At 43.9% G+C, this 21,539-nt stretch overlaps 1 protein-coding gene across 2 annotated transcripts; it reads left to right on the top strand.

Moving 5' to 3' along the window:
• The first annotated feature begins 87 nt into the window (after positions 1-87).
• On the top strand, positions 88-20,295 carry cog1 (component of oligomeric golgi complex 1). Of its 2 annotated transcripts, XM_063186753.1 has the most exons (15): positions 88-431; positions 1,941-2,185; positions 3,671-3,852; positions 5,651-5,821; positions 6,334-6,490; positions 7,722-7,932; positions 11,529-12,482; positions 13,153-13,299; positions 13,625-13,786; positions 16,114-16,238; positions 16,580-16,688; positions 17,450-17,559; positions 17,914-17,995; positions 18,364-18,417; positions 20,048-20,137. In XM_063186753.1, exons 1-14 carry the CDS (start codon positions 120-122, stop codon positions 18,373-18,375), a joined length of 2,979 nt encoding a protein of 992 aa, XP_063042823.1. In that variant the 5' UTR covers positions 88-119; the 3' UTR covers positions 18,376-18,417; positions 20,048-20,137. The 2 variants fall into 2 exon arrangements, with proteins under 2 accessions (XP_063042823.1, XP_063042818.1); XM_063186748.1 differs by lacking the exon at positions 18,364-18,417 and having other exon boundaries at positions 20,048-20,295.
• Positions 20,296-21,539: the final 1,244 nt, after the last annotated feature.

Raw genomic sequence — 21,539 nt, 5'->3', positions numbered from 1 at the left:
GGGCGTTATCAATATTCCTTGGCCTTTTGCGGATGAGGAATAATGACCCCTGACCTCATGTTTACGTGGGCATTTTCCTAGCTTCCGGGTTGTAGTTTAGTTGGCAGGGCTGTGTTGGTATGATGGCAGTTGTTCCAGCTCAGTCTCTTCGGGTCTCCGAAATAAAAGACCCGACGGTGTTGTTCGAACGCTACAACACCGAAGAGATCCGAACGATAGAGCGCCGGGTGCGCGGTGAAATCGAGCAGAAAAAGGAAGAACTTCGTCAGATGGTCGGCGAGCGCTACCGGGACCTGATAGATGCAGCTGACACCATCGGCGAGATGAGGCAGTGCTCAGAAAGTGTCGTGAAATCTATCCAGAACATGTACACCTTCTGCAACAAGTTAAAACAAACCAAAACATCGCCCCAGGTGAACAGCAAGGAAGAGGTAACGTTCAATCATCTTGTTTTTTACTTCACCATTGTCTACAACAGTGGTCATCAATCACCACCAGTATGTGTCACAAGGACACACCTCTTATCATGTACTGTTAGATACATTGGGTTACTTCGGTCATGCAATTAAGTTCTGTAGCAATTTGATCAGGTTATTTTTCATGCGCATGGTTTCTACGATATGTGTGAATGTTGTTGTTGTCAGTGTAGGCAGGGTATGGGTTGTTGTCTGTTCATAGCCCTGTGGACCTCTTGCTTTCCTGCATATTATCCAGTGTCCAAAATTCGATGCAAGGCGAACATGCAGATGTTACAGTTATGACTGCAGGTTGTGATGGAGGATTTTGAATAGGTATCATTCATTCTACTTTAAAGTTTCCTCAGAGGGAGTATAGTGTCTGTGGGGATTATATGGCTCCACACATACCAGGAGCAGCTTAGTATCTTTGTGCTAAGATGGCTTTTCAGAGGTACTGATGCACCACTGATGTTAAAATTCCACTGCTGATGGGTACATGGTTTGGTGTAAATGGCTACCTAACTTGGGCCAATGAGAGAACAACATCTGGGAATGAAAAGGAGCTGGAGAACACTTTATCTTATTTTTAAAAAAAAATTTAGCTGGTGTAAACAAGTGACTAATGTTTTTATGTTGTTGTAGGATATTTGGGATGTTGGGGGATAATTTGCTGTGGGGATCCTGAAGATATGGCAATACACGACAGCATAGCAGGAGCAATCTGCACCCGCATTGGTCAATTCAGTGTGTAGGTGCACAAAGCCAAAGAAATGGATCTTCTGCTAAATCTGTTGTAGCTGCCGTTTTCAAAATACTAATCGTGCATGTATTCGTGTAAGCTTGTATTCTTGACCTTTGTCTGCTCTTGTGAAAGCCCACCTGGGAAACTCCCATTGCTATTGTGACACAGCACTCCACAGCACACAGTGCTCACAACAAAAAATTGCATTTATACCTCACCCATACAAGGTGGTAGCTGCAAACGGCGCCCCAAGGGAGCAGTGCTAAGGGAACCTCCATCATTGAGGAGGATGGGGGAGAGCACTGATTAATTACTTCTCCCAACAACCTGGCGGGTCGGTAGTTGAACTGACAGCCTTTGGGGTACAAGTCTGACTCCCTAACCGCTGGGATTGCCTTCGTCATTTCTACTTCAATGTCAATTCACTCAAGTGGTAAGTGACTTGGGATCAAGTTTGTCAGAGGACGCGCCCAACTTCTGGGAAAAAATGAATGACTTTGGGTGCGCGATAAAAGATAGAAAAAGAAGAAAAATCAGCACTCACAAGCTACGTCTCATTATTTATTTATAAATTACCACCATGTCTACAAGCAGACGCGTTTCGGCTCTTAAGCTATCATCAGTGATAAATAATGAGACGTAGCTAGTGAGTGCGGATTTGTCTTCTTTAAGTCACTTGGGATGCCATTCTCAAAAGCAATTCCAACCCCCTGTCTCTTGTGTTCCATTATGTTTACCAGAGCCATAAGCAGTCCCAGGAGAAGTTTTACTGCATGGCGGCTCAGATCAAGCTGCTCCTGGAGATCCCAGAGAGGATTTGGAGTTCCATGGAATCCTCGCAGTATCTCCAGGCAACCCAGCTCTACCTGCTGTGCTGCCACCTGCACAGCCAGCTCCACCTGGAGGGCGGAGGACCACACTACAGCCCGGTGCTCACACGCTTCCCCATCCTGGTCAGGCAGGTGGCTGCGTTAGGACACTTCAGGTAAGGGATGACAATTCACACAGCCAGGCTCAATACTCAGTGCACGCTGTGTGTGTGTGCAATTTAGACAATAGCACAAGGAGCATTTCCCTCAGGGTGAATCAGTGTCCACACTGGAATTGCAACATGTTAGAAGAAATGACAATCACAGGGGTGCGGTGCCCCAATAAGCTAAGACGCCATATCATTATGTCAGCGAACTGGGTTCGATTCTGACCTGACATTCTATGCTGATCCTTTCCCTCTCTCTCTCTCTCTCTCTCTCTCTCTCTCTCTCTCTCTCTCTCTCTCTCTCTCTCTCTCTCTCTCTCTCTCTCTCTCTCCCACTCCCACTCCCACTCACTTCCTGTCACACTTTCTTACTGTCCTGTCCTAAATAATAAGCATAGCATGCATATCATTTGCATACAGACATATCTTTTTAAAAAAGCAATTACTATGCATTTGTTATGGAGTCGACAAGAGGATGACACGTTGATGTGTGGCTGCTCTCCATTGGGACATGAGTAGGAATACAGATGTGTGTTATACTCTACCACTGCAAATGGCAAAATGTTTGGCTTATCAGTTGTTGTCCTACTGTATCTTTTTGATTCAGATGTTTCCCTGCTCATTGTTTTTTAGTTGTCAATTACCCAACTGTGAATTGTGCAGGTCAAGGTTCTCTACACTGTGTTCTCCACTCACATGATGACCATCAAAGCTCAAGGCCAAATTCTGTACATTTTGGCCATAAACAGAATTCAACTTGTCAGGGTGACTGGGATTCATCTTACTATTTTCCAGTTACAATTGGCTTTGGAAGAGTAAATGGAATTGCACTGTAAATGTAAAAGGAAAGATGTGATCGCATATTATCTAATTTAACCCAGGACATACTTTATTTACTTTACTTTTATTTTTCAGGACATCGCACATTAATGAACATATACCTGCATACATATCATGCATGTAAATGTGCCAGCACTTATAGCACTATGGCTAATTTTCATCTGCTGTCCAAAATGGGCAGGCTAGATATTTACAAGCCGAAGAGCTAAATGCACAGACGTTCAGTACACACATATACATTAGACTATAATCCTACAAAAATATAATTCCAGATTTGCTTGGTTAGGGTTGTCACAGGTCCACCATCCTACTGGACAAGTCCCTGCTACAGGAGTGGCCAGTGTCTGACCAAATACACATATTCTTTTTTGGAAGAAAAAAGAGCGAACCCGAAGACGCACTAGGCAAAACGCGTTGTTAACTACAAAAAAATAAAGAGAAAAAAAGAACAGTATCCAGTGTGCGGTGTTTATGAACTTTTCATATTGGTCACCTTTTCCTGCCTTACACCTGCACCTGGACAGCTGAAGGGTTGTGCACAAGGACTTTCTTGCACTTTACACATATTACTGAAATAAATAAAATCAATATTGATAGTCATCATGTTGAACGTTTTTTACCCCATATTCACTTGGTTTGGTTTGTCTGCTTCAGGTCTACGATCCTGCTGGACAGCAAGTCTCTGCTGCGTGGCCGCGCGGTGTCTGACCAGGCGATAGCGGAGGCCCTGGTGTCCACCATGCTCCTGGAGGACAGCTCCCCGCGACAGGCCCTCGCAGACTTCCTCCTGGCACGCAAGGCCTCCATCCAGCAGCTGCTCAACCAGCCACAGCACGGTGAGTCCACTCCTACAATCCCCAAGTCAACCTAAAGAAAGTGGTAAAGCCAATACAGTCGTGGGGTGGATTCCAGTATGAGAACTCCTGGCATCCACCTGTGCTTGTGGCCTCTTGTTTCACTGATGCCCTGCCTATGTGGATAAAGCAATTAAGTTTCCCCGCTGTCAGCCTAGCCACAACAACTTTTGGGGGACAATTCAAATGATAAAATGTCAGTAGAGCTTTTGCGCGATAATGAAATATAATTCTGTTGTCGGTGTCATCATGAGGCCACAAGGAGGCAAGTGAGCAAGGGAGGACGGGAGTTCGCATATTGGAATCCACTCATTGGGTAAACCCCATAGAGGTAGAAAATAACACTAGAGGTGACCCCGCCCCCCTTTTTACGGCAATCTGTAGCGGCCATTATCTGTAGGTAGATCAGAGAAATGGAAATTAACGGAGAACGAGGCTCACCTCTGTCAAAAATGACTTAATCATGTGATAATGTCCATCAACACACTATACAAGGACAATAGTTGAAGTGTGTTGCTAACTATGTTCATAAAAGATATTATTTGATTTTTAAATGTATTTTATCGACTCATGTGATTTAAGTAGATATTTAGCCTGACATTTCAAACCTGGTCTTTGATTAATGTGTTATTTCATATTCGCACAGTTTCAGTCAATTTTTTGACAGGGGTGGGCGTGTTCTCCATTGACTTGCATTGCCTGAAGGTACCTACACTACCTACGGAAGTTGGGAAGCAACATCTGCCATTTCCCAGTGCTGTCGCAAATTGCTGTGTCCTCTCTAGTGTTATTTTCTACCTCTATGGTAAACCCGCTCATAGGTAGCAAGTAGGCACAAGTTGGTTAAGACAAAAGGAATGCCATGCTCTCGGCTTCTTAAGCTTTGCCCTTGGTTAAAATGCAGGAGTATGCCAGCTCAAGGACTGTTTGCTGCATGCCATTGTCCCAAAGATTTTGTGGCATGTTTTTGTTTTTGTTTTTTTTGTCTCTCATGTATGCTGTTATTGTATGTGCTTATGTTGAGGATGACATGAACTATCTCGCTATGTAAAAATACAATATTCTCCATGCTCCAGTCTTTCACAACCTAGTGCTGCATTTTAGTTACCATCTGTCCTTCTTATATTTTGTTTTCTTTGTCCTGTGAGTGTATGGATAACTATGAATAACTATGACGATGACTATGAGATGACAGTATGAGATATCTATCGATAACTATCTTACTCTGCTTTCTCTCTAGTAGGAGCAATAATCTTGTCAAACGTTTGCATGTTTCTTTTGTTTGCATGTTTTGTTTATTTGATAGTGAAGAATAAATGTATTATTTCACTGTGCGCTTTCCCACCTTTAGGAGCCTACATTAAGGCTCAGTTGATTTTGTTTGTCTGTTTCTTGTTCTGATGATAAATGTGAAGACTTTAAAATAACCCTTTTGCCTGTTTGTTTCACACCTGTAGGAGCGGGCATCAAGGCTGAGGAGTTTTTGTTTTGTTTTTAATTTTTCTGATGATTAATGTGAAGACTATAAAATAACCTTTTTCCCTGTTTGTTTCACACCTGTAAGAGCGAGCATCAAGGCTCTGGAATGTGTGTTTTGTTTGTTTTTGTGATGATGGTGAAGACTAAACGTACCATTCATTTCACTGTATGTTCCCAACCTGTAGGTGATATCAAGGCTCAATTTGTTTTTGTTCTGTTTGTTCTTGTTCTGTTAATTTTTCCGATGATGAATGTCAAGAATGTAAAATAACCTTTTTCCCTGTGTGTTTGGCACCGGTAGGAGCGGGCATCAAGGCCCAGGTGTGTTCCCTGGTGGAGCTGCTGGTCACCACGCTATACCAGGCCTACGCCGTCTTCTACGTGCCCCCGGAGGGCCGGCTGGCGGACACCGGGATGGGCTGCGGCCTGCTCTTCACCACCCTGGAGAACGCCACACAGCCCACCTCCGCTGGTACCATTACCTCTCCCGTCAGCTGCACACAGAATTAAGAATTACAGTAGTCATTACAGAGTAACAGAGTACAGTGTTAGTGTTGAGGCTGTGGGTTTTGTTTACTGTTTGCTATGCATGACTTGCATCAGTATGGTGTATAAATAATATAAAATCAAATGTTTAATGTCATATTTTTTCTGAATCTATGTCCTGATATGAACATTTCATGATTACATTACACTCAGCTTGAGCTTTTTATACAACGTGACGTACAGCTATTTACGTCCAGGGTATTGGTTACAGTCCCTGGAGCAGTGTGGGGTTATGTTCCTTGCTCAAGGGAACTTCAGGCATGGATAGAGGTATAGAGGAGAGGTAATGGTGGAATATGAACCTGCAACCCACTGATCATAACTCCACCTCCCTAACCACTCGGCCATGGCTGACCATGATATTACTTTATTGATATTACGATACTATGATTCAATTATTTGATATCATGATACTATGATTCAACGTGTTTCCCTCAGCTAAAGGCAAGAAGGTGCTGCATGAGGACATGAGTGCAGGGGGCTGGCTTAAACACCTGCCCCCCTCGGTGACGGACTTCCAGCCCACCCTGCGCACCCTAGCCCAGCCCATCCAGAGCGAGCAGCTGAGGGACACCCTGCAACAGTGGATTGACACGTAAGTGGATGGATGTGCGGCACATGGGTCCATGGGTGAAAGACGTTTTTTGAGTTGTCAGGTGGCGCAGCAGCATCTAATGCCATCTAATTAGTAAATGGTGGTTCATATTCTGCAATGGACATGTTTCTTAGACCAGTCCACTAAAACCAAATTCCAAAAAAATCCATGCAGTAGTGGCACTGGCTGTCGTGAACGCCGCCTTGAGGTGTGCTACTTCTGAAACGTCACCTACACCACCTTTGCCACAATAGACATAGACATGTACAGTACAGTGGCTTGACCTCTCCTGACTTGATCAGTGGATGGCATTCTTGTTCCAGTAAGTAACAAAAACGGCACACTTCAAATGTTTTTCTTTTGGTTTATTTCATAGCACATTTTTTCTGGATTTGCTGGATTGTGTATAGAGGTCTTAACTCATTGTTTCACCTTTGCCGTTTTTACTGTGGAACGTCCACAACCTCTCTGGTACTTGTATAACTGGTATGTCTGTAATAATCGGATATTTAACTTCCAGTCCAAGAGCAGTTTTCCATAGCGTACCATACATGCTCTGATCCTGGTCCTTATTTGGACAGGCCTTTTCCTATTTTTGGAGGCTCTTTGTTGATTCATAAATGGTCCTGCTATGCTCAGAAGTATGCTGACTACAATGTCTAGACAGGATGCCGGTCAAACATCAAAGGCTTGGTTAGGTTTCTATTTCCGCTACACCATTGGTGGAGGTGAGAAAAAAAAAAAAACCCTTCCTGCCGGAAAACTTTTTTTTATTTTTATTTTTTATGTAGAACCCCTCTGTGGTTTATACTTGTGTAAATGCATACTATATAAAACATAGAAATAGGAAAATACAAAAATACTGTATAATGAAAAACAAATAAGAATGTGTAATATTGTTGACAATAGCGCACAATATGCACAGAATTGTACATGGCCTACAATCGTGTTTTCCGTCCGGAAAGCTTTATTTATCTTTTCCTCCCGAACTCCGATCCTCCTCTTCGTCTGACAATAGAGGCTTTTGTCACAGGTGTCGCAAACTGAGAACACTGATGAAACCGCTAGACCCAGAATATTTGCCTCTCACTTCTCTCTCTCTTTGGCTTACATTATTTTGTTTTTGAAGCTTATTAGTTGATTATTTAATCAATATTCTTCAGTAGTTATTTACATTAATATTTTATATTATTTAGTAAATATAAGTACTTCGTTTTCTTCTGGTGCCCAGGTGTAAGGAGGACATCCGTTGCGGTGTGAGCAGCCTGCTGGTGTTCGTGAAGAGCCTGAAGGGTCTGGCCTCCATCAGGGACGGCGTGTGGGATCTGCTGTCCTCCGACTCCATCCATCAGCACTGGGCCAGCGTGTGCCAACGCCTCCTGGACAAGCCCCTCTCCCTCTGGGATGACCTGCTCCAGCAGCTCTTCCTAAACCGCCTGCAGGTACAGTACGCTACAGTACGCTACACACACCTGTCTCTCACACACACACGCATGGAATTAAAACAGGGACTGTATTATCAATTATATTTAGAAAGGTAATATGCCTTCAGCACCTGAAGGTATGCTACACACACCTGTCTCTCACACACACACGCATGGAATTAAAAATAGGGACTGTATTAAGTTTACATTTACAAAATATAAATTATATTTAGAAAGGTAGTAATATGCAGGGCTCTTAACACCAGCCAAATACTAGCCAAATGCTGGTGAAAGTTCAGTTTGGTTGGTAGAAAAGACCATCTTAGTAGCCACTTTGTCCCATTAATCAGTATGTGGTTGGCTAGTAAGATTAACATCTACTGGCCATTTTAGCTGGTGATGAAAAAAAGTCAATTTTGAGCACTGGTAATATGCCTTCAGCGCCTGCAGGTACTCTAAACCTGCATGTCATACACACACACACACACACACACACACACACACACACACACACGCGCGCACGCAGGTATGGAATTAAGATATGAACTGTGTAAAGTTTACACTCACAAAATAAAATGTGATATTTACTTAGATTAGAACTACGATATAATATGTCTACAGCTCCTGCAGGTACCCTAAGCACACAAGTGTTGCATAGACACGCATGTAATAAAATATGAACTGTATAAGGTTTACGTTTTCAAAATAAAAAAATGAATTGCATTTAGAACTACAGTATAATATGCCCCCAGCTCATGCAGGTACCATAAACACAGCTGTGATGCATACAGTATACACACATGTAGTAACCTGTTAAAGTTAACATTTATACTGTATGGAAAATATATATGCATTATAATGCAAAACAAAACATAATATGCCTCCACGTCCTGAGGGCACATAAGCCTGTGTTGATATACTGTACGTGTGGTATACATCTAAGCTAATAAAACAATCAAACGCATAACTTTTATGGAAATAAATTAATTAATAAATTAAAACAACAAATCAAAGTATATACGATTAAAATACGGTAGTTTAAAAAGTGCATACGGTTTGTACTATTGACTTATGCTGTTCAAATATACATTACATATTTACAATTCTATAACTTAAAAAGCCATAGGGGCTGAAACGTGTGGGATTTGTAGCCAAATAAAAGGTAAAAAATTGTAACCTTGAGTGCCTCAGAACTACTCTACCTGGATCAAACTCACTACATTCAGTTGAGATGATGGGGATTGAAGGTTGTGCTGCATCACTTCCATCCCACTGTGTGAGAGTTCATGGATCTCTAAAGAGGAGCACGAGAGAGTTCCTTCTTGGCTCCCTCTCCTAGGGGGTGATCAAGTTCCACTTCTAGCTGGCCTACCCTGCCCTGTCACACATCACACACACACACACACACACACACACACACACACACACACACACACACACACACACACACACACACACACACACACACACACACTCACTGTGGGCTCAGTCTTTCTGTGGTGCTGCCTGCAGAAATACAACTTAACCCAGGCCAGCGTCTCACTCTCCAACTTTCCATTGCAAGCCTTTCAACTAGAGTACGTTACTAGTACTGAGCCGAAATGTAGACAAAATAAATCATCTGCAATGACATCTGTGTTGAATTAAATGTAGCTCAATATATTAGTCATTATAATCCAAATTATTATTGGCCCTAAGGCAGTCGAGAGGCTGAGGGTAAACATTGCAGTGTTTGCAATGGTTGTGGTTGGTCACATTTAACGGCTCGGAGCAAACACGGAATAGCTGCGTCACTTTAATATCCTCTTTACAGCCCTCTCACAACAAACTCGATTGGCTCCCTGTGTAAAGGCGAGCGGTAGAACCGGTTTAACTAGCCTGACCTATTTTGGGTTGGCGGACCAAAACACAGGTGGGAATGACATTTGCTAGAGCAGTGGTTCTCAACCTTTTTTGAACAAACGCCCCCTTGACCTCATTCTAAGCCTCCCAACGCCCCCTTGACCTCATGATAATGCTGTCAACAATCCCCTTAGTGTTAAAAAATGAAATGGATTAATGCCCCTCCATGACTGCTAGACACTGCCCCCTCTCAACTGTATCCTTCTCAACGCCCCCCTGGGGGCTCCTCAACGCCCCCCCTGGGGGGCTGTACCGCCCCCGTTGAGAAACACTATGCTAGAGTGTCTGAAAGAGGAAGGAAGCCACTTGATGGATGGACTGCCAATTACTAAAATGCCAATTACTAAAAGCCTATTTCAGTGTGTATTGAAATTTTATGTGTATCTCTTGTGTTTATGTGTAAACTGCTGGACGCCTTCATCTCCTTCAAGATAAATAAAAGAACTGTACGCTACTCTACTGCACAGACGTACTAAATAGCAATGAATGAACACTTTGACCAAAAAAAACCTACATAGCGTAACATGCAATTTAATTGACGCTTTTAGTCAGAAAGGCTTACAGTAAATTGGGTGCAGGGTTAACTCCCACATGAAGAAGAACCATGGCCTAGATGCCCCGTTTGAGGGCAAGTAAGCACATCTTGATATACTTGAAAGTACTTGTGGTTTAGATTTGATGTGAACCTCTGAAACAAGACACAAGACAGCTGAGCCTAACTGTATAACAAAGGCAGAAGATGTATGTGGGTTACTGCTGCTCCTCAGTGCACGCCATGGAGCAGGCACAGATTTCTTCTTCTTTTTTTTTTTTGACCTATGTGGTTTTAGAAAACTGCACGCCTTGGTCACGCTTCTTGCACCCTTACCGACTTCTCAGCGCTTCTCAGTTGGTGTTGACCTCATCTGCTCACACAGGCTCGTTTTTTTCACACGCCCGTCTTGCTTTGCCTCACTCTTTTTTAAATTACATTACATTACATTGCATTTGGCAGATGCTTTATAACCTTTATAAGCGACTTTCAAAAGAGGACATAATCATAGCCAACATCACTAGCAAATACAAAGTGCACAGGAAATATACAGGACAACAAGTGCAGATGCAAAGAGGGTTTTATTTTTATTTTTTAAGTTGAGTACACACACACACACACACACACACACACACACACACACACACACACACACACACACACACACACACACACACACACACACACGCATGCACATCATGTCAAGAGTGTGGCCTGGGGATAGCTCAAACAAACTACCATGTTCAGTTAGCCCGGTAAAAATACAGGCGAAATAAGTCTTTGACTCTAGGGTTGTAATGATGACATTAAGGCTTGGGGTGTAACTAAAAACGTCTGTGTGTTTTTGTATGCTTGTGTTGTATATGTTGAAATAATTCGAAAGACCATTCTCAGGGACTTCAGCAGTGTTCATGGGTAAACAAAAACCACCAGGTCCTAGGCACTCGAGGGTATCCAAAAAAAGGGAATAAGGTGTTAAAGCCTTCATTAGATGTGGCTAATCATAAATAAATTGCAACATGTTTCGACAAGTTACGTTTGTGGGTGTTATCTAAGACTGAAGTTTATGTTCTCCTTGTCTCTGTCTCTGTCTCTGTCTCTGTCTCTCTCTCTCTCTCTCTCTCTCTCTCTCTCTCTCTCTCTCTCTCTCTCTCTCTCTCTCTCTCTCTCTCTCCTGCAGGCTATCAGCCGTGAGGGTACTGAAGGCATCTCCACCAGCTGCAGGCAGCTTTTATCCTCTGCTCTGCACGATCTGGAGACTCAACCTTCATCAGGCTCTCTCTCCTCCTCCTCCTCTGCCTCTGCTAACGCGGGAAGCTTCAGCCGTGGTGCCCAGTTCGAGAGCGACGTGGCGGCCTTCCTGTGGTCGGAGTCGGCGGGAGACCTCCAGAGCGACACGGCCTGGGTGAGCGTGGCCCAGCGCGGGCAGCAGCAGCAGCAGCAGAAGAGCGGCCTGTCCATGAAGACCCAGGCCCTGACGCCCTGCGTGCAGAGCTTCTGCTCCGCACTGGACGCCAAGCTCAAGACCCAGCTGGATGACCTGCAGCACTACTTACCTGCCAACAAGAACAACGGCAAGGACGCCGCCGTCTCTGTCACCTCCTCCTCCTCCTCCCTCTCGGCGAACACCTCCATCTCACCCTCGTCTGCCTCCTCATCGGCGTTCAACCGTTTCCGGGACACGGGGTCGGTGGAGGAGACGCTGAGGGAGCACTGCCTGGCGTGCGTACGCGGCATCCTCACCAACGTGCGCTCGGAGCTGGCCTCTGCCCAGGAGAGATGCTCCACCTCCACCTCTACTTCCACCTCCACCTCCACTGCAGCGTCCTCCAGCTCTGGACCTCGTCGCCTGGGCTCCGTGCTCTTCATGGCCCGCCTGTGCCAGTCCATGGGCGAGCTGTGCCCCAGCCTCAGACACTGCATTCTGGGTAAACACCAGGCCGCAGCAGCAGCGGCGGCGGCGGACGTCACGCCAGGCAGAGGCACGCCCAGGCAGGGCAGGAAGCTGGGGAAAGGGGGAGGGGCTAAGGCGGTGGAGGTGAGCCCGGCTCAGGCCAAGTGGGCGGAGTTGAAGGAGGAGCTTCTGAACTGCAGCATGGAGGCCTATCGCATCTGGAGCGGAGCTCTGTCTAAGGTAAGTGTTCCCAGCCTAGTCCAACTCCGCCCCCCTTAGCCCACCACTTGAAATTTTTACAAATGTTCAACTTCAGGGCCCACCTTTGGCACAATAAACAATACAACTCAAATAAGTAACAAACAGAAAGACAAACAAATGTGAATTTAGATTTTTTTTTAAAAATGATTTCAAGGCCCACATGGAATATTTACAGGGCCCACAGTATGTGAATCACTGGTCTGATAACACACTAGTTTTATCACCCAGTCAGACATTGTAGAAGTCAGCGTCACTGATTTGCTCAGTTTTGCTTAACTGAACACGGCTAAAGAGGACACTGTATCCTTATAGGCAGGAAGAGTGAAGGTGTGCCATTGTAAAAGCAGAGTTCAAGGAGGGTCAGTGCCATCTCGTAAAAAAAATTGTTACGACCTTGTCCTTGGTCAATGTTTATCACGTTTTTCCAGCATTTGTTGGGCTAGTGAAGAGGGAACTGGGGAGTAAAAAGTGTTAAATTGGATATGTGGCATTTTCTCCCTCTGCTTCTTCTTATTTGTTGTATCACTGTCTCTCTCGCTCTCTTTCGCTATCTCTCCCTCTCCCTCGCTCCCCTTCGCTCCCCTTCGCTCTCTTTCGCTCTCTTTCGCTCTCGCTCTCTCTCTCTCTCTCTCTCTCTCTCCTCTTCCAGACTGTGGTTGGCAGCTTCTCTGCGGCTTTGCACAGTGAGTCGGCGGGCGCCATCTTGGGCACTGCCACCAATTGGGAGGAGCTAGAGATCCAGGAAGAGGCGGAGTCAGGAAGCAGCGTGGTGTCAAAGATCCGCCTCCCTGTTCAGGTGAGTGGGACCAAAGACATATGCATACATGCCCCTTGCTAAGATTGGCAAGAATGCCAACACTGCATAGTGCAACGCCCCCTGAAACCAATTCAAGTGCATGGACATAACTTCATAAAGTGCCTTTCTATGGTGCTATTTTACGTTGTTTATCTAGATATGTCTATAAGTGGAACATTCTAATGTGTGCAATCTACAATGTCTATAAAGGTTGACTAGAATGTTAATTTCTGGATAATCAGTTATTGATGTGGTCCACTAGCATACACAATCTAAAATGGCGTAGTTGTTCCTAATGTGGTGTGTCCTGCTGTCCCTGCCTCAGCCCTCCTGGTACGTGCAGTCTCTGCTGTTCCACCTGTGTCTGGAGGTCAACCGGGTCGGGGGTCACGCCCTGCCCAAGGTCACGCTGGTGGAGCTCCTGAGGGGGTGCCTGGAGCAAGTGCTGGGCCAGTACGAGACGCTCACACAGAACTGCAAGAGCAAGGTGTGTGATCTATATGTGAGTGTGTCTACCTGGAACAGGTGCGTGCGCGTGCGCGTGTGTGTGCGTGTGCGTGTGTGTGTGTGGAGTTTTTTTATTTATCATTTTATATACAGTGTTGTTCTATATCACTTCGGGAATGGTATGACCTAGCTGTTTCAGGGTGCAGACTTAAATGTGCACTAATAACAGGATCATTACAGTAATAACAAATCAATTTTTAACTGTGTAAAGAAAAGTGATTGTGTGAGCTGAACTACAGTATATCACGAAAGTGAATACACCCCTCACAGTTTTGCAGATTTTTGAGTATATCTTTTCATAGGAAAGCATTACAGAAATTACACTTTGACACAATGATTAGTGACCTTTTAACAACATATTTAACCGCTTAAATTTCTTGTTCACTCAGAAAAAAACAAAATACAGCCATTAATGTTTGAACATGTACTCACAAAAGTGAGTACACCCCAGATTAAAATCCGGTAGAGAAGGGGCTATGTTGGCTCGAATCGTCTCGAAATGAAAAGGGATGACAAGGGAGGTCATCAGTGTGCATTTCAACCTTTCTTTGCATTGAACTTTTGCATCTGGCTTAAATAGATTGGTGTGAGATTTGCAATCCTATGGAGAATATCATGATCTGCTTCAGTAGTCACAGTGCGTGTTGACATGCATGTTTCTTTTAGGTGTATTTCAGATTGCCAATGTTGACAGCATTCATGCATCCCCAAACCATGTCAGTCCCACTACCATGCTTGGCTATTGAGAGGATACACCTTTTTTTGTAAAACTCACATGTTTACCACCATCTAAAGCAAATTTGTTTATCTTGGTCTCTTCAGATCACACGACATGGTTCCAGTGATCCATATCCTTGGTCTGTTCATCTCTCTTGAGACCAAGATAAACAAATTTGCTTTAGATGGTGTCAAGCATGTGTGGTGGTAAATAAGTGAGTTTTACAAAAAAGGTGTATCCTCACATAGCCAAACATGGTAGTGGGACTGACATGGTTTGGGGATGCATGAATGCTGTCAACATTGGCAATCTGACATACACCTAAAAGAAACATGCATGTCAACACGCACTGTGACTACTGAAGCAGATCATGATATTCTCCATAGGATTGCATTCAAATCTCACACCAATCTATTTAAGCCAGATGCAGACTCAAAATGTAAAAGTTCAATGCAAAGAAAGGTTGAAACGCACACTGATGACCTCCCTTGTCATCCCTTTTCATTTCGTTTCATTTCGAGACGATTCGAGCCAACATAGCCCCTTCTCTACCGGATTTTAATCTGGGGTGTACTCACTTTTGTGAGTACATGTTCAAACATTAATGTCTGTATATTGTTTTTTTCTGAGTGAACAAGAAATTTAAGCGGTTAAATATGTTGTTAAAAGGTCACTAATCGTTGTGTCAAAGTGAAATTTCTGTAATGCTTTCCTATGAAAAGATATACTCAAAAATCTGCAAAACTGTGAGGGGTGTATTCACTTTCGTGACATACTGTATCAGAGTTTAACGTTTAACATTGTCCTACCAGTTGAGCCTGAAAGCTACACAATCATGAAAAGCGTTTTTGTGAAAGATTTGTCAGGACATCTTAATCTCTGGATTATGGATTAGCGTGATTCATCTTGGTCTTATGCTGTCTGTTTGAATCTCTTTCTCTCATCAAACTTCTGAAGAAGAGTTTTCACCCGAAACATCCCGAAAAAAATTATAAGTGGGAGCAGCAAAATCCTGTTTGAAGCTGACTTTTTATCCTTCTGGTCCATCTGGTCATTTGGTTGTCCGGCTCCCAGGTCAGACGTTTGGATGTGGAGGCTTTAACCTAGCCTGATTATCATCGATTTTCAAATCTCTTCAAGACTTGATCTGACGGGGGCGCTTTGGCGCAGCGCGCTAAGCCCTCCCACATTTGGGCTTGCATGCCCACGGGGACCCCGGTTCGAGTCCGGCCGGGCTCATTTCTTGATCCCACCCCGTCTCTCTGTCCCACTCGCTTCCTGTCACCATCTCAGACTGTCCTATAAAATAAAGGCATAAAAGCCGCTAAAAATATATATATAAAAAATATATAATAAAAAAAGACTTGATCTGACAAAGAACAATTAGCGTTTCCCAAACGGCATGGTTGACTCACCTCCCTTGGTTTGCTACTGGTTGTTTGCCTCCCGACAAAGTGAGAGGAGTTCCCGATTTTTCCGGAGCTCAGAAGCTATTTTTGTATTCCTCCTGGCCTGACTAGAAGCAACGCTGTAGGTGGGATGTGGGCTTAAACCTAACTCTCTCCGCCTCCCTCTTCTCTCCTGTGTAGGATGTGGGCTTCCTGATGACTCAGAACCGAGCGCTACAGCTGCTGTTTGACGTGCGGTACCTCAGCACAACGCTCGGGGCACGGCTGGAGGAGGGCAAGAGCTCTCGGAGCCAGCAGGATCCCAGGTACACACACACACACACACACACACACAACACACAGACACACACACAGACTGTCCCTCTATATCCCGCTCTTTTTCTCTCTAGTCCTCTCATTCTCTCTCTCTCTCTCTCTCTCTCTCTCTCTCTCTCTCTCTCTCTCTCTCTCTCTCTGATGATATTTTGTTCTTCATGCAGGGAGTCGGTGTAGAATTCTGTCTCCTGTTTTGTGTGTATTTGTGTGTGTGTGTGTGTGTGTGTGTGTGTGTGTGTGTGTGTATTTGTGTGTGTGTGTGTGTGTGTGTGTGTGTGTGATAATATCAATAACACACGCGTGTTAACAGCTTCCCATGTGTTTGTGACAGGGTCCAGGAGGTGTGCGACTCTCTGGAGAGCTACATTGACCCCTTTGACCTTGACGTTTTCACTCCTCACCTGAACAGCAACCTGAACCGGGTGTCACAAAGAACCTCAGTAAGTACCAGACTCCTCCCCTGGGGGGTGCTGTGGCACACTGCGATTAGACACCATTCCATTGACCCCTTTAGAAGTAGAGTAGAGTAGAGTAGAGTACTTTTATTAATCCCGAAGGAAATTAAGGTGTCTGTCAGCTTACATAAATACACAAATACAAAACATACACAAGACATTATACACATAATTGAACATTACAGGAAAAATATATATATTGAGTACTACCACCACACATTATCTCACATACACACATGTTCTGTCTCTCACACACACACACTCACACACACATTGTTCCACCCACATACACACACACACACACAAACCCACCCACAACCCCCCTACCACACCCACCCACACACACACACACACATCCCTGCACAGACACAAGGTCTGGTAGGGTGTCATGTTGCATACATTCACACTCACAGAAAAACAAAATAACCATGTTAAGTACACATACAAGAGCCAAAGAAGTTCTAATTATTGTATACGTATAAGTTACGTCGTCAGTGTGTGTGTGTGTGTGTGTGTGTGTGTGTGTGTGTGTGTGTGTGTGTGTGTGTGTGTGTGTGTGTGTGTGTGTGTGTGTGTGTGTGTGTGTGTGTGTGTGTGTGTGTGTGTGTGTGTGTGTGTGTGTGTGTGTGTGTGTGTGTGTGTGTGTGTGTGTGTGTGTGTGAGAGAGTACACATATTGCAAGGAGTGTTTTGCAATGAGTGATATGTGGTATGTATTTTGTGACTGGTGTTGTGATTGGTCTGCAGGTTCTCCTAGGACTCCTGGCTGGCCCAGAGAAGCAGTTCAGTTCCCGTGGCAACTCTGTCAACACCCAAGAGCCTTATAACATCCTGCCGCTAGCCAGCAGCCAGATCAGGTGTGTGTGTGTGTGTGCGCATTTGCATGTGCATGTGCATATGTGTGTTTGTGTGCGTGCTAGGACAGTTGTATGTGTCTGTGTTTGACAAAGAAAAATGGTGTGTGTGTGTGATGTCATCCAAGGAAATTAAATTAGTTGCTGTAGAGAAGCCCATGTGAGCTTTCAGCTGTGACTGTCATTCAAATCAACAGTTGTGTTTTTGGTTAACAGTGATTGTAATTACATGTGCACAAAATATTAACAAGAACAGTCCTCATCTTTCTTCATAATCATCATTTGTGATGTACTTGATTGTTATTAGCCCTGAACCGAGAGATCTTACAGTATTTTCTCCTTTCGACTTTTGAACAGGTTTGGGTTGCTGCCTCTCAGCATGACTAACTCCCGCAAAGCCAAGTCTGCAACACGGGGGACGGACATCATTAGACCTCTGGTAAGCTCACACGGATCCGACCATGGGCCTATACTACAAAGCTGGATCAGGATAAGTTAAGGTTAAGTTAAGAGGTAAATCATCTAATAGATGAGCCTGGAGTCCTGGAGTTCTTAGGAAAATGAGGACTCCAGGCTCTTTTATTAGATGATTTACCTCTTAACTTAACCTGGTTTACTCCTGAACCAGCTTTGTAGTATTGGCTCCATGTCTGTTTGAGACCTTCAGATCACATGACATATTTGAGACATTAATCAATCAAAACAGTGATGGAGAACAGAATGGCTTGGTATTTTGTTTTTTTAGCTTTGAGTTCTTACGAGTATTTTGTCCGCCATGTTTTTTGCTCTTTTATTCTGCATACCCAGTTGTTTGAGTGAAAGGAAGCCTTTGATGCCAACATCTGGACGCCTCAGTACTAGGTGACTGCTTGTTTGTGTGTGCGTGTGTGCGTAATGGGTGCAGTGTGTAGTTTGCAGTGCCTTAAGTTATGCTAAAGCCGTAAAGCCTTAAACACCTGCCCGCAGATGTGGAGTGTGATTGGTTGGTTGGTTGCACTGACTGCTTTGGGCTGCCTCTGAAAGCTTTACAAGCCATGCTTTAAATACAGAGCGGCGTGTGAACGGGGCTTCAAATCAGTCACTGCTTCATGATCTGACTGTTTGTTTGGATGTTTTTTGTAGTGTGGTGTTTTCTGTATCCAGTTAGATTAGAATTAGAGTATGTGTAATCTATAGACATGTGTAATAAGGATTTCTCCCCTCTCAAAATCATGCTTCGCTGAGGTAAGTTGTAAAATTGTGTGCCGTTTTTAATCGGTCAGAGGAAATGTGCTCGTGCTGGTGCAAGCAAAGGTGCCATGGCTGCCTAATTGACAAAATGATGTGGGCTTGATACACTTTTACTAATGTAAAGTAAACAAAGAATGGTGTGTTGTGAAATGAATACTGAAAGTACTTGGGGAAATGTGTGTATATCGTCCTATTGTTTTTTATAGCAAGCATTGACTGTTTGTAATATATTACCCTGTGGCGCAGGGCTATTCAAATGGCGGCCCTGGGGCCAGATGCGGCCCTTGGATGGCAAGGTTCTGGCCCCCCATAAAGTTAGAACAAAATGAAAGCAAATATGTGTGCTATCTGTGGCCGTGCATAATTTGTGATCACTAACACTTCAGGTTGGGGATATCTCTACTATGCATTCATATGAGAATTAAATCTCTAAAATAGTGTCATAAATAGACTATCCTAAGGCTAGCCAATATCTGTTCTGTCTGGAAAGCTCCGCTTGTTTCGCACCTTAACCTCAGACACCATGCTGCTCGCAGTTATACAGATGTTCGGCCCCTTCACTGAAGGGAATTTGAAAAACTGGTCCTCTGTGACTTTTAATTGAATACCCCTACTGTAGCGTAGTGTATTTATATTTTTCAATGCAGATCATAAATTCAATTTCTTTGTTTGCTGCCAAAGTTCAGGACAGCCAGAGAAGTTTTCTGTTTACATATGAAGACGATTTCTTTTGTCAAAATCCTGTGAGAATTTCCCCAGCTGTTGGACAGCCTCTGGCTGCTCTTGAAAGGAAATATTGGTTTAAAAGTTGTGTTCTTCATTGTCTCTGTACACCAGAGCTATTTTCTGAACATTCTGAAACTTCTTGGTCAGTCTTTCTAAGACCATGACATTTAGTTAATGATAGAGGCAACCAACACTAAGAAGCAGCTCTTTGACCGCAGACCTCTATCTGTAGTAACACACACACACACACACACACACACACACACACACACACACACACACACACACACACACACACACACACACACACACACACACACACACACACACATCAATCCGATGTTCTGTTGAGATGGGTTGCTTCATCGAGAGGAGCTACCACTCCCTACCCCTTACCCCTAGGGGCACTGCTGTAGTGCATTACAATGGCTTGGTAGCGCCACTTGATGGGTAGCTTATACAGACACAACAGCGGGTGTGCTTTCGTGTCTGCTTTTCTAAACATTGAGTAATGTTAATGTTTGCACACCAACAGGTAACGCCAGCCGCAGCCCCCGCCCCTGAAGACACCTTCCGACCCGGCAACCTGTTTAGACAGCTAGCCAATCAAGAGGAGGAACAGACCACTAGCTCCTCCCTCTTTAAACTGGGCTGGCTGTCCAGCATGTCCAAGTGATGACTATGACGATGATGATGTTTTACATTGTTTGAAGGATGTGGGTTTTTAAATGTGTATAAAGGCTGTATAAAATAATATATAAATACATTTTGAAGTATTAACAATGGGTCTTTTGTCCAGTTTTTTTTTCCAGTGAAAATAATGTAAAATTAATCTGGAGAAATAGATTGCAGAAAATGTCTTTTTTAAATTACTTTATTTGAAGACATTTGAGTGTAATCCACATTATACATCATAACTCATTAACCGTGGCCTTGGTTTGTGAACATTGTGTAACCAAGGACGTCTGATATTTACATGTGATATTGTATTGACAGGCTAAGAGGAAATTGGATTCATTTCCTTACTCATATTACTTCCTCACACAATTTACACTCACAAAATAACATTATCTGTGTGAACAAACATTTGCTCTGCGTAGTAGTAATGGCCGAGAGTGAACAGGTGAACAGGAGTGGGCTCCACCTGCAGGACCATTAATAGAAAACGCAGAGCAGCTGACAGTTGACGCGTCAGGGGCCTATACTACAAAGCTGGTTCAGGATACGTTAAGGTTAAGTTAAGAGGTACATCATCTAATAGAAGAGCCTGGAGTCCTCAAGCTTAACTTAACGTGAACTTATCCTGAACCAGCTTTGTAGTAAAGGCCCCAGGTAAAACAAAAGTGAAAAACCTTAGAACCTCCCTCCTTATCAAGTACAGTACATCATCTTCAGTGGCGGTTCTACGAATTTGGGCCCCTTGGCAAAACATGGACATGGGGCCCTCTTGAATTATTTTTGCTGGCATTTTCCATGGTAGGGCTGCCTTTTGGGGGGCCCTTTACAGGGCATATTTTGGTGGGGCCCTAGGCAATTGCATAGCCTGCCTATTGGTAGAACCGGCGCTGATCATCTTCTTACACATGCTATGCACAACGTATGCAAAAATTAATAGATGGCTTGTGCTACATGCTATCGTTCTTTACATATTATTAGTAGAAATAGTCTCTTTATATAGCTTAGATTTGTATGATATTCCTACTGTATATAGGAAGCCATGTTTCTCCACCTTTTAATAACTTCAATCATTCATCAATCAAGTAAAAGAGAGAGCAATAGAAAAAAAAAACAAAGCATTATGTCTTCAGCCATTCTAGCAGACTCTTCATATTCCAGGGCTGCGTTTCCCAAAAGCTTCGTTGCCAATGGATACCGTGATTGCATTCTAGAAACGCACTTTTGGTCTGTTGTATAGACCCAGTCGGCACCTCTGGCCCGCCCATTAAACTGCATGTTTTCCCCTCCGAATGCTTCACTCGCTGGGCGTGCGGTGCCAATCACTGCCAGTCATTAGACATATTGATTAG

This window comes from Engraulis encrasicolus, chromosome 2 (genome assembly GCF_034702125.1).
Source record: "Engraulis encrasicolus isolate BLACKSEA-1 chromosome 2, IST_EnEncr_1.0, whole genome shotgun sequence".
Taxonomy (NCBI): Eukaryota; Metazoa; Chordata; class Actinopteri; order Clupeiformes; family Engraulidae; genus Engraulis; species Engraulis encrasicolus.
The sequence above is the reverse complement of the archived record's forward strand: the minus strand, read 5'-3'. Positions and strand labels throughout refer to the sequence as shown.

Coding starts and splice junctions, on each gene's coding strand:
- cog1 (XM_063186748.1), top strand. CDS start 120: ATGATGGCAGTTGTTCCAGCTCAGTCTCTTCGGGTCTCCGAAATAAAA. Junction 12,483..13,152: donor GGAGCGGAGCTCTGTCTAAG/GTAAGTGTTCCC, acceptor CTCCTCTTCCAG/ACTGTGGTTGGCAGCTTCTC. Junction 13,787..16,113: donor CACAGAACTGCAAGAGCAAG/GTGTGTGATCTA, acceptor TCTCCTGTGTAG/GATGTGGGCTTCCTGATGAC.